The sequence below is a fragment of the Drosophila mauritiana genome, chromosome X, assembly GCF_004382145.1.
Source record: "Drosophila mauritiana strain mau12 chromosome X, ASM438214v1, whole genome shotgun sequence".
NCBI lineage: Eukaryota > Metazoa > Arthropoda > Insecta > Diptera > Drosophilidae > Drosophila > Drosophila mauritiana.
The window spans coordinates 5,822,788-5,835,777 of NC_046672.1; the positions used below are offsets into that span (position 1 = coordinate 5,822,788).

Below are 12,990 nucleotides of genomic sequence, written 5' to 3' on the forward strand. Positions count from 1 at the left end.
AGATTATACCCGAACATTAAGGATCCTGTTGGCCAGGCACGTCTGCCGATTTGCGAGAAATTTTAATTTGCCTTGCATTTTCAGTGCGTCGCAGCTATTTTCAGTCCGCGTGTCTTTCAGGTATTTCTTGGACTTTTTTACTGCCTCTTGTAATTTGAGCGTAATTCACGTAAGCGGCGAATTCCTCGAACGTACAGGGGCGTCTCCTTAAGAGGGGCTAACTGAACCAGCAAACTCTTAACAAAAAGAAGTACTACTGAACTTACAGATAAGCATGTTGATGGTTTGTTTTTCTATTACTTCCCTATCTTGTATTTCCCTAGCAATTACTGTATCTGTTTCAAAGTGACCGATAGCCCGATAAGCAAAATCGATTCTGTCGATATTTCTAACCCATGCTTATGCAACTTTCCCACTGCCAAATGGGCCATCCACGCCTTTGAACGGCGCGATAAGCTTGGCAGTCAATTTGCTTGACACCTCACGTTCATCAATGAATTGCAGCATCCACATCTGCACAGCAGCAACATCTCAGATCGCTCACTCTGCACATCGTCAGGGTTTTTTAGTTGTCTCTTGTTTTCTGGTTTTTTTTTTAATGCCTTTTTGTCATCGGCGACGAATCAATCTGTAAATGTGTGCGTAATTATTCCAGCAATTTGTTGGCGCGCCAATTGCTGCCAGCATTCCAGTGCGTTCTTGCCTCTCGCTCCCACCCTACAGCCCTCTCGCTCTCGCCCAGCTAACATTATGTTTTTTTTTTGTCCGCCGCCTGGTGACAAATAATTATGTTAAGTTGCATGTAATTGGCAATCCTCGCAACTCGATCCAGAAAATTGCGCTCCCCTATGGGATACAGTGGGTCGCAAAAGTTTGTGTACGTACATCAAATCGATTGGAATATCAGTTTAAAAGTATAATCAAAATGTTAATCTTTCTTTATTTTTATGTTGATAATTTGAAAATATATTTGGCCAATTAGCAACTGTGTGCATACTCTTAACACTCAGTTTTATATAGATATGTATATGCGTGCTGCGTGTGTTTTTTTCACGCTGCTCTTATTTTGCTGCAATTTTTTTCTGTGCTGAAATGTGCACAAAATTTATCGCCGGCAATTTGGTTGCATGTCATTCCAGCGGCAAATGCGACGTGGCAATAATTAAAAGCGGAAATGCGCTGATGAATGGGGCGCAAAAAGATCTGCAAAAATAGAGAAGAAGCGTTCCAGTCAGCCGAATGGAGTTACAGATGGAATGGGATGGGATAAGATAGGATCGTTGCAGATCGGATAGAACTCCTGTACCGGGGCGTGTCATCTTGAAAAGGCCATTATGTCAGGGCAGCCCTAATGCGCCTTATCCATCAAAAGATCGGGGATCGGAGATCTGCCATACGGAATATGAGATATGTTTGAGATCTCACCGAGAGAGCTTCGTTGAACCCAAACAAATAGGCGTCCATCAATTTGAGACGGCGAAAATCAATTGCGCCCCTAATTGATGGTGGGCCATGCATCAAAATAGCACCTGGTGGACTGGACTGGCCACAAATACAGGTAGCCAGCGATGACCCCGGCTTAAAGATCGGCTTTTGGGGCACGCGCGGCTCATTTATCATTTATCATATGGGAAAAAGTCGGTGGCTTGGCTTGAGCGGAACGAAACGAAATGCGTTTATTGCGGGGCGATCAAATTGACATATTGGCAACGCCCTCATTAGCCATCGCCGATCCCCATCCCAATCCCAATCCCCCAGAAGATACCCATTCCAAAGAGGTCACAGCCCAGAGAATCACCGAAACCCAGAGAGATCGAAACGAGCAGAACGAGTCCAATCCCATCCGGCGATGATTTATGCAGATTTTATTACACACAACACAACCGAAAATATTCCTACACTGAGCGAAAAATCAGAACTAATATATTATGCAGTGATAAGTCCCATTGTTACCAATAACTGTTTAAAGATGAGAACTTAACAAAACAAAAGAAAATGTTAATGATTTTGATTTGCCTCTGTGTAGCAAAGTGCCACCTGTGGAGAAGTGATCCGTGATCGGATTGGATCGAATCGAATGGGATCGAATGTGAACTGAGGCGAATTAAACTAAACGGCAACACGATCCATAAAGATAATCTTTATAACAGACCTTAGTCACAGTGCCACCCGATCACTTTTGTCTTAGGCAAATGCTGTGCAGATTTAATGCCGCATTTTATGGTTGAAACGGGCGCCATTTGGATGCTCTTCGGATTCGGAATGCCCAACGCCGATGGGCGGCGTTAACCATAAACTTTTAATTATGCCCCATAAAGCCAGTCGCAGATGAAGCCATAAAATCCAAAACCCAATTGAGTTGTTGGCCAACATTCGTGCGCCGTGTTCCGAGCTGTGTGCTGTTCAGAGAATGTTTTGTACTCCGGATGATGATCGCCAGTTGGATCGTTACTGAATGGGTGAGTAGATGAATGGGTGGGTGGTCGCTTCTCGAGAAATTTCAAAAATGTCCATTAAAGGGGGGTGGGCATAATTGAACTCCTATCGCCTTGGGAGCACTCCGTACGATGTCTAATGATGCAAAACAATCGAATTAGGTGCGGCTTTGTTTATAATAAATAATATACATCTGGCTAGCCGTTGGTACTGTGCAGTTAATCTCAAAGGCTGCATGAGAAACATTGCTTTGCGTAAGTCACTTAAGTCCCCCAAAATCGTATCTTTCATATAGATCATTGCATTTCGCGAGCTTGACGCGATTACAAACATGCTCCTTTCAGGGCCAAATTGAAACAGTCCCGAGAAATTCAAGCGTAAAAACAGAATTGAAGTCGGAAAGAAGACAGTTTTTCGGAAAAAAAAGGGAAGCAGCAGAGCAACTCAGGCAGGTGCCTCGTTTTTTTGTATTCATCTTCATTCTTAAGGGAGAACAACCCATGCTACACTGAAAGAAATCGAATAAGGCGGCGTTTTAACGTGAAATGCAAAGAATAATGGTATAAAGCTGTATCTACATGTATGTTGGTAAAAAGCAATGTTAGTATGTTTATAGAAATCCAATAAAAATTTGATATCCCTATTTTTCTCAGTGTACGAAACAAAAGCTGGTCGCCGAAGTCTTGTTATCATTTTAATCCGCAGTGGCCAAAAGCAGTGAAGGACGGAGCGTTTCCTTTGAATGAAACCCAAAACCGGAGCAGCCACCATGCCCGATCCCCAGATCCCGATCCCGATTCCGATCCCAATCCCAATCCCTGATTTCTGTTTGGCCGTTGCATCAAGCGTGAAAATACCGCGAAATTCCTTTTGTCTGCCAAAACCCGGCTCGTTTATATTGCCTCAGTTTCAGTTGTGTATGTGTGTTTTCAAAGTTTTTGGCTTCTTAAGCCGCAGCGCTGGAAATTATAAAAATGTAAACAAAAAATAAGCGTTAACATGGCAACAATGATGTCCCGCTGCGACATTGAAATATTGTTATTATACATTTTTATGACACTGTCCCACCTCTCGTCCCATTGCCTCCACTCCACCCTGCCTCCGATCCTTACCTCTCCAGATACTCGAGGGTGTATCTCTGGGCCTGTGTGACAGGCATGGCTAATTATCGAGCGCCCACAAGATCGCCAGATTCCTGCCAATAAGGATTTGCATTTGTGCGCAGCGCACTGCGATGGCGAATGAGTTGGCCAAAACCGGTTGCCGCACTTGGTTAACTTTTCCAGCTTGCGCCACACGAAAGTCTAACCACAAATCGGGCATGAGTCATGTCACCAAGCCAAGTTAAACTTTTCATTTTACACTACGCTTAAATTATTAAAAATAATATGATTCAGCTTGGAAAATAGCTGAAATTATATTATGTTTTAAATAAACAGAGCTGCTTCGTTTGTTTATTCACTAATTGGGCAGGAAGGCGAAGTGAGAAGTGTCGGGAAATGCGCAACCTCATAAACGTTAAACATCAACAGCTCGGCAATCCAATCAGAGATTAAAAAGCCGCCCGCAGAGACAACGCCCACTGATTGCTTCCTTCCGCCGCTTCCCAGAATCCTGCCCATTCTGGTGAATCCTGCTCGTCCTGCGGAGAGGGGATACACCGCATACATGGATGTAAGCCCCGTGTGCACCCGGAAAAAACACCACCCCTGGGGTTATGTCAGAATGCGAAATTCAATTGCTTAGCCCTTTGTCGGGGAATTGACATAAAAATCCATTTGTCAGCCCCTTCAGATTAAAATCAAGGATTTAAAGTGTAATTTGATTCACGGCCAGGATGCGCTGGTGTCCTGCCTGTGCAACTGGATGTGGATGTGGACGTGGAAGTGGTAGTGATCAAAAGAGCAAAGCGTGACCCCAGAAAAAATCACACAACACAGGAGCGGCCGGAAAGTAAAGGAGGAGGAGGAGGTGGAGGAGGAGGAGGCCAGGACAACAGCAATAAATGACAACAAACACACCCCTCCTGGTGGGTCGGGGGTGGCTCAAGCCCCCCTCCTTCCTTCCGTCCTTCCTTCCTTCCGTGCATCCCCCATCCATATTCATCGAGGACCAGCAGCCTGTGCCTTCGAAACGGAAGAGTGATTTTAACGCGACTCCTGCGGCAGCAGGACGAAAAGCAGCAGGGTGCCCAGGCACTGAGAGAAAAATGTGAGCACATACAATAAGCTTTTAAAAAGAATAAAATCTTCAGCATAACTATTATCATATATTGTAAGTGAACTATGAACATTTTCTCATTGCAATTGATAGTGCTTTTTTTCCCAGTGTACCCGTCCCCAGCCATTCGATTCTCTCGAGTGCTATTTTATGCTGAAGTGTGCCAGACGCACTGTTCCTCCTGTTTTTTGGATGCTCCTTTGGCGAGGATGTGACCACGACGGCGCCACCATGGAGTGGATCAGGATTCTGGATTGGGGAGTGGGGGAAATGTGCTGTGCAACCGGTTGAGTCCATTAATCATTTTCTAATTTGTGGAATGCAGAGTGGGTGAATCGAGGGGAGAAACATCCCCCTCTGGAAGGAAAAGCAGGGAAAAGGCAAGGAAGGATGGGGGTCGGACACTGAAAATGAAATTTTCACATCTGTAATTTGTTAAGTGCGTTTGTTATTCCACCGAATTATTTCACTTTTATGGGTTAAGTGCTTTTTGAGTTACGACGCGGCTGGTCTGAACCAGTTCGAGGTCCTTGGGGTTACGAGGACTCCGTTTTCGACTTTTTCGAGAATTGGGCATTCCCAGACGACTGACATTAATTAGTTGTCTGGGAATTGGCCGCCGGAATTGGGAATTTTCCTGTTTTTGGGGAAAGGCTGCATCCAATGCGATTAGCTATTCATTTAGAGAGTTTTGGGGGAATTCTAGTAGAAGGATTACCGGTTAATTGGATGAAGCCGTAATGCAAACGGATCCTTACTTTCCTGGCAATGGCGTACCATTAGAGATCATTGAACCCTTTTCTTTTCCAAGTAGATCCAAGTACATCTCAAATCGAATCAAAATCAGCGGACAATGATTTGCTCAACGTAATCTCCTTGGGATCATCCAGCCATATGTTGAAATATGTCGGAAGGGAAATCCACAAAACCGAATCAACATCATTATCAGCAAGCCCACGGGATGGAGACGCTCGGATGGAGATGTCATCATCGATCACAACATTCTCGACGACCGAGGATGGAAATCAGACAACTGTAAACTAATGACATTTGCTGGAGTCGAAGTCGGGGTCGGGGTCGAAGGTCCTGAGTCCTGGTTACTGGATGCTGGTCTCTGTACTGCGTATCCGCTTACAAATGAGTGGATGGATGGGCGATGAGCCACCACCAGTAGCCAGTCGAGGGTGGTTCCCATACCAGTCCCAATCCCACTCCCAATCCCATTGACTCGCATCCACTCGTCTCTCGAGTCATTTGTTTGTTTTCGAGTGCTGCGAGTTGCTTGTCCAAATATGCGGCAGCTTGTAACAATTACCAAATGACACCCTCGACAATCGGAAATGGACAATAGCAGCCGGGAAAATATATATACATATACTTGAGTGGTGGGCAGATATCGGGGGAGTGCGGCAACAAATGCGCACTTGTCGCAAAAGCAATGGCAATATTTTCACCATTAGTTGCTCCCTCTTGCTAATGCTGTTGTATCTCCGAAAATGAAGTAATCAAGCGAAATCAACTTAAAATTCAGTTTGAGGGCAAAGTTTATGGACTGGAAGTGCTTTCGTCTCCCAAACGAGGTTATTCATGGGTTAGAAATGGGTGTACGATGGGGTTGAATGGCTAGGACAAATGGGTTAGACAGCTCCTTAGAGCGCAGAAATTCCAATCTGTTGTGATTTGTGACCTGACCAACTAGTCGTTAGCAAAAGATCCTTAGAACTAGCAGTTGGAATTCTGAGAAGCTCTAGCAATTGCCAACATGTATGTGTATAAGAAAAACTTCCATAGTGGATTTCCATAGCTCTACGAGATCCCCATCGTATGGCAGCTGCCTCTCTGGAGCTTTCTTCCCCGAACGAAAATTATGAAAAACGCACGACATCTGCTGCAGTTTTAGTTTCTATATCTGCTTGTTTCTTGGGGGACATGGAGCCGTCAATATGATTTGTGATTTACAACAGGTTTCAATTAACCAAAAGTATGTATGCCCCATGCCTCTGAATTTCGCATGTTTTTGGGGCGGGGGGGGAATTCCGAAAAGAGAAGGCGGAGCAGCTGAGAGGCGTTGACAGGCACATAAATAAGCGGCGGCTAAGTATCGTGTAATGCTAGACGAATAGTTTCGGTTTGGCCGTCTAGCTGTAAGTGGAGAACTCGCCCCATATAGGATAACCTCCTCGATTCCCCAATTCTCTGGGGCAAACAGCCGCCGATGCTGCTGCTGCTGCTGCTGCTGCAGTTGCAACTAATTGTGGACAAGGCGGCATAAATTAGACAACGCCAACGTCTAAGTGGTTGGGAATCGTAGGTTGGGCACCATGCCATATACCATACATACCATATATAGCATATATCCGATTGACGCCCTGATGGATTGTCAAATCGTGTCTGCATCGTGGCGACATCTTTCAATTAAAAACGCATCCCACTACCGCTGGCATCCTTCGTGTCGCCTCCCTTTCGGTGATGTAATCTCGGGGCTCATTAAATTCGAATGGAATTTGTTTGAAAGGCAAAACTTAATCCGCTCGTAAACATCGGACCGACGGACGGACTCCCCACCTTCGTGACGTCGCAGGGCTCCAAACATAAATCAGCTGTAGCTAACCCAAGGATTTGCCAGGCTTAACCCAACTACACTCGAAATAAAAAAGTAAAGTGGAACAGCTGACCGAATAACTAACCATTTAAGTTAGATGTATCGTTACTTATTTTTTGTAACATATATTTAAAAGGTTATTTAATAAGTATTACAACTTTCAAAACTACGTGTAGAGCTCAAAAAGTTTCGGTGTAGAAAGAGTTTGTATTAGGGAATAGTTCTTAACTTTAAGTACCTAATATGTTACTTTCCCATATTCGAGTGTATGCGAATCGTATGACTGGTGAATTTCAGAGCGTGTGCCGCCGTAAACCTCGTAACGAATGCCGACCAACGGCAGAAATCTAATTTCAAGCACCAGAGAGCAGGAAGAGCAGGTGGAGGAGGATAGTGAGGTGGAGGAGGATGGGGAGGATGGTGAGGATGAGGGGAAGGAGTCTGCCTTTTCCACTTGGCTGGCTTAACGATTCGAACTGCTCTCGGGGTTTTGGGCCGGGTCCAGAGAGCACATCCAGAACGTTGGGACCCACCAAGCGCTCACTTTGTTGTCTATTTGATGTCTTAATGCGAACCAGCTAGCGAACCACCCTCTGCTTACGATTTTCCCGCCCCGGCATACCGTTTTAATCAAATGGATTTTCTTTCTATTTTCCATCCAATTTTCCCCCCTGGCGGTACGAAAATAGACCTGCCGAATAAGCCCACCCACTTGAGAGTGGCGACAACAGGAGCGACGATTTATTAGGTTCGCTCACGTCTGATCTCTGCCGGTATTAGCCGGCTATATAGTATGGCAGGCATTATTCACGGAGGCATCGATGGCCTTATGTCATATACAACATTTCGGAAGCCCATATTTATGGCATCTCAAGTTGCCAGGATTTATATTTAACAATTTATTGAATTAATTTTATAAATCTGACGTGATGCAGTGATAAGTTTTCTTGATTTTTATCAAGAAACCGTTTAATATACCCAATAACTATTATCTTGTTTTAATACGTTTCTACTTGCAATTGGGACTTAAGAACATATAAGTTTATCAAATAATTATAGCTGTTAGTTGTTCACTGAGTAACTAGAACTCAAAGTTTATAGAAACTATTTTATAGTTGGCCTGATTTTCCTATACACCAATAGCGGTCTAAGTTACTGGGAACAGTTGTGAAAAACTGATCGAGCCGAGACACAAACCAGAAACAATTGACTTTGGGTAAAGTTAAATTGTTTGAGAAATGAGTAAACATGTTTGGATTTTACCTCTATTAACTATTATATTCCATTGATTTGCATTCTTTTCAATTTGAAATGAAATATTCAACTATATCACCCGATTAGATGCCTTTCTTTCCAATTAAGCAGCTAAAAACTGACGGAAAGAAAAGATTGGCTTAAATAAACATTGAACTTTAATACACAAATAAATATAGGAGATTATGTAATACAATACATATTGTGGTTTAGCCTAGCGCGACGCGGGGTCCCTGGAAGCGGGACCAAAACGGGTGCAATCAGTCTTGTTCAAATAATTACGGAAATTTGTCGGGTATCCTCGAAAGCCAAAAAAAAGAATTGTGCTACGTTGATTTGGAAAAGCAACTAGAAACGCATCCGCCTTGGTCCCGTCGCGCGTTTTCGCTCTACTTCGTTGCAATGGATTGTCTGTTGTCGTTTCCTCGATGTATAGCTGCATAAACTTGTGGTCTTCAAGGGTGTGGATAGATCTACTACCTCACCAGTCTCCTCAACCTGCTGCGGTGCTGTCTGCTGCTGCGGTGCTGTCTGCTGCTGCGGTGCTGCCTGCTGCTGCAGTGCTGTCTGCTGCTGCGGTGCTGCTTGCTGCTGCGGTGCCGCCTGCTGCTGCAGTGCTGTCTGCTGCTGCGGTGCTGTCTGCTGCTGCGGTGCTGTCTGCTGCTGCGGTGCTGTCTGCTGCTGCGGTGCTGGCTGCTGCTCTTCCAGGGGTATGGAATCGGGATCCTCTTCTTTCTGAGTGTTCTCCTCTGTAAATAAAGTACGACGCACGCAGCGCCTCGCTGTTGGCGGCGGTGAATCCTCCTCAGTATCCCCCTCATCATCGGTGGTGGGATTACATCGGGCGCTGGCCCGTCGTGCAAAGGAAATGCTGCACAGTGGCGAAGTTAGAGTGGATCGTTTAAGGTTTTTCAGACCCCGATCGTAGACAGCCAGGCAGATTTCAAAGCCGCTCGCTTTACCGCCGGGCAGCAAGGTGCTCCGATAGCCCAAAGTGAGGTGGACGACGCATGATTCGCCCATGTCAAGGCCGCCGTAGACATGTTCATCACGCTTGTTCAACTGGCCACACGCCTCCACATACTTCAGTGAGTTCAAATTGTAGCTCGACGGACGGGGGGGCGTGATCAGGGTTGAGGAAAACTCTTTATTTACTTCCTCGTCATCGCTCTCTGGATGCACATGCAGAGTGGTGCCTGTGCGCTCCTTCTCCTCGTAGATGCGACGACGTTCCAAGTCAAACGATCTGCCGAAGCGCGCCTTTAGGAGAAGCTCGTCGCCCCGCTCAATTTGCGCTGCTTCCTCGAATCCCTCGTGCTTGTAGCGCATTGTCAACTGGTTCCTCAGAAATCCGGTGACTGCCTTGGCGCCACGCACATTTCGACTGTAGAAGCTGAGGATGCAGTCCTCCCCCAGGTCTCGGCGTATGGACCCATCATCTACGCCGTTGATGAACTCATGGATCACCTCCAAAGGCGTCTCCTCTGAAAATAAAGCAAGCGGATGAAATGCGATGCGATTCCTATTGATCAGCCCAGTCGCATACAGCTGTTATCCGTGGGTTTGCCACTTACTATGTTCTTGTGGAGCGCTCATTTCCTTCAAGTATTTTCATGCAATTGTGCTTATAAAAAATAAATATAATTTAAAATATATACAATTCGACTCCGACACTATGTTGTTGATACAACAATGTTTTGGTAGTATGCCATATTGACCAGTGTTGAAAATGACACTAGCTATCGTCATCGAGGTCAGGGGTCAGCGCCTACTTGTAATTCGGCTTGTGTTGTTCCGTAAAATTTTTACATTAGTTTTGTACTAGTAAAAATCACACTACTTTAATCTGTTTAGTCTATTAATATTGTTTGTTTCTTTTTTAAACGTAAATTAATACCATATACCGCATGCACACCTGAGCGGCGATAGTTGGCATTTCACGCAGAACTGGTCACACCGCAGAGCGTGCCAAGCTCCATAACCGATACTAGAGGTGGAGAAACATCGATGTTTTAAATCGATATATTTTAATCTTGTAACAATCTTTATAAGTTCAAGTTTCAAGTTCTCGATTCAAAGCTCGATCTCGATCATACTATCGTTTTAAGTATTGATGTTTTTAATACAAAGAAATTTATCTCTTTTAATAATAATAATAATATCGCCATTAGTGTTATCTAAGATTTTATAGATTTTATCACAGTTTACAATTTAAGGATTATTTTTTCTTTTAATATTCCTTACATAAAAATGCCGGAATTCGTCGATGACCTATTCAGAAGCCGCTGATCTAGTAATTGCTCCTATAAAACAATTATACTAATTAATGCAATTTTTAATTTTAATTTTAATTAATTTATACTTACAATTTATACACATTTCTTCTCCGATGTGCAGTATCGATAGAAAAACATCGTTGATTCCATGAAAAACATCGATGCTTTTGAATTTTCGAAAACATTGATGACATACTCGAATGCATCTATGTTTCTCCACCTCTAACCGATACCTTCTGTCATATATTGAAGACGGATAAGCACCGTCGACCAGGAAAAAAGAGCGCAAGGTAATCGTTCAAAATGTTCAAAAAGTACGTATGGCATGTGTTAGATGGCGGCATCCGCCTAACCGTAGCACTTCGATCTGTGCAGATTCGAAGAAAAGGATAGCATTTCCAGCATTCAGCAGCTGAAGTCGTCGGTGCAGAAGGGCATACGTGCCAAGTTGCTCGAGGCCTATCCCAAGTTGGAGAACCACATCGACCTAATCCTGCCCAAGAAGGACTCGTACCGCATCGCCAAGTGGTAGGGTGGCTCAGTACTTGCCACAGCACATAACTCCATTCATTTCCGATCCCTACTCCTCCGCCAGCCATGACCACATCGAACTGCTGCTGAACGGAGCCGGCGACCAGGTGTTCTTCCGCCACCGCGATGGTCCCTGGATGCCCACGCTGCGCCTCCTGCACAAGTTTCCCTACTTCGTGACCATGCAGCAAGTGGACAAAGGCGCCATCCGCTTCGTCCTGAGCGGAGCGAACGTCATGTGTCCCGGCCTCACGTCGCCGGGCGCCTGCATGACGCCGGCCGATAAGGACACCGTGGTGGCCATCATGGCTGAGGGCAAGGAGCACGCCCTGGCCGTTGGTCTTCTCACGCTATCCACACAGGAAATGTAAGTCTGCTTCTACCACTTCTTTAGTAGTTAATATCTAAGAGTATTATTTGATATGCTTGCATTTAGTTTACCTAAATGTGTTTAAATGTTCGTCTTTGACTTTGTTTTATAATACAAACGCTAGTAGCTTGTTGCTAGGTTAATGTGTTATAGTTTTTTAACTTCTTTGAGCTGTGGAAATATTCTTAAGCTTGGAAAAAGCTAATTTTGAAAGAATAATTATAAATGGGCATGTGCTTGAAAAGATCTGTGTTACCAAGGTTCTTAGCCATTTGCATATTTTTAACATACATACATCATACATACAATATCGACAGTTATTGTAAAGTTTCGCAACAAATTATGTAATCCATTAATTCTCTACCGTTAAGTTTAGTCCTCAAATTTAATGATTGTCCGCGAAGGACAGTTTTAAATTAATACATCCAAAAAAAAAAAAAAAAAAAAATATTTTTATCATTTGAATAAACCATGAACCTCCATTTCTCTTGACTTTTCCACAGTCTGGCGAAGAACAAAGGCATCGGTATCGAGACGTACCACTTCCTCAACGACGGCCTGTGGAAGTCGAAGCCCGTGAAGTAGGCGAAATAGGAATCTGCACTTGCACTTTTTAGTCTTCTATGTCATGAGAGCAAAGAATGGTTTTTGATATACGCAACTGAGTCCTGTTTATTATTTTTTTTCCATTAATTTTACTCTGTCAGTTAAACTATTTAAATCATTGCGAAATATAATTAATGGCATTTAAAGCGAGCAGAGAGAGATGAAAAGAGAGAGAACTGGAAAAGGAAACCAACCACCTGTGGAAACCAGTGGTCCAGGTTTTCACCTGGAAAACCAGTGCATCTAAATTTGAGCATTTTAATCGGATTCGCCAAGTATGACTGAGCATTTGAAAAGTCTTCTGTTTGGTGGTCTTCATTCTGTTAGGTTTTATTTTATTTTCAACTGGATAACTGTGACTCCTTTTATTTATTGATTAGTCTAAAAAGCAACGAAACAAGGCCTGTAGCTTAAAGTTTGACAGGGCTGCACACAACCCTTACAAACATTTCAAGGTTATAGTTGATTTCCGGGTACTTGTGAATACACAAAAAAATTGTATACAAAAAAGAGCTTATAACTAAATGTACACAATTTATTATTTTTTTTATTATAATTTTTAGTTGTTTTACTTCAAAATTATTGAAATAAAGCTTCGCAAAACGTGGCACTAAGTCATTTTTGTATGGGTATCTAAAACCATATCAAACTCTTGAATAACTTAGCATTTGTGGTGTCTTTTACTGTCCCAAATA

At 43.7% G+C, this 12,990-nt stretch overlaps 2 protein-coding genes across 2 annotated transcripts; one reads left to right on the forward strand and one right to left on the reverse strand.

Moving 5' to 3' along the window:
* Window positions 1-8,652: 8,652 nt before the first annotated feature.
* Window positions 8,653-10,428, reverse strand: LOC117148248 (cell cycle negative regulator roughex). Its single transcript, XM_033315551.1, has 2 exons — window positions 10,087-10,428; window positions 8,653-9,996 (listed from the first exon to the last, which is right to left on the reverse strand). Exons 1-2 carry the CDS (start codon window positions 10,106-10,108, stop codon window positions 8,861-8,863), a joined length of 1,158 nt encoding a protein of 385 aa, XP_033171442.1. The 5' UTR covers window positions 10,109-10,428; the 3' UTR covers window positions 8,653-8,860.
* Window positions 10,429-10,991: 563 nt separating this feature from the next.
* LOC117148211 (malignant T-cell-amplified sequence 1 homolog) lies at window positions 10,992-12,909 on the forward strand. Its single transcript, XM_033315500.1, has 4 exons — window positions 10,992-11,102; window positions 11,164-11,316; window positions 11,384-11,686; window positions 12,193-12,909. Exons 1-4 carry the CDS (start codon window positions 11,092-11,094, stop codon window positions 12,272-12,274), a joined length of 549 nt encoding a protein of 182 aa, XP_033171391.1. The 5' UTR covers window positions 10,992-11,091; the 3' UTR covers window positions 12,275-12,909.
* Window positions 12,910-12,990: the final 81 nt, after the last annotated feature.

Excerpts from the sequence above, each read along its gene's own strand:
- LOC117148248 (XM_033315551.1), bottom strand. The coding sequence starts at position 10,108 with ATGAGCGCTCCACAAGAACATA. Across the intron at positions 9,997-10,086 it reads GAGCGCTCCACAAGAACATA|AGGAGACGCCTTTGGAGGTG; the intron begins GTAAGTGGCAAA and ends CTTTATTTTCAG.
- LOC117148211 (XM_033315500.1), top strand. Across the intron at positions 11,317-11,383 it reads TCGTACCGCATCGCCAAGTG|CCATGACCACATCGAACTGC; the intron begins GTAGGGTGGCTC and ends CTCCTCCGCCAG. Across the intron at positions 11,687-12,192 it reads ACGCTATCCACACAGGAAAT|TCTGGCGAAGAACAAAGGCA; the intron begins GTAAGTCTGCTT and ends ACTTTTCCACAG.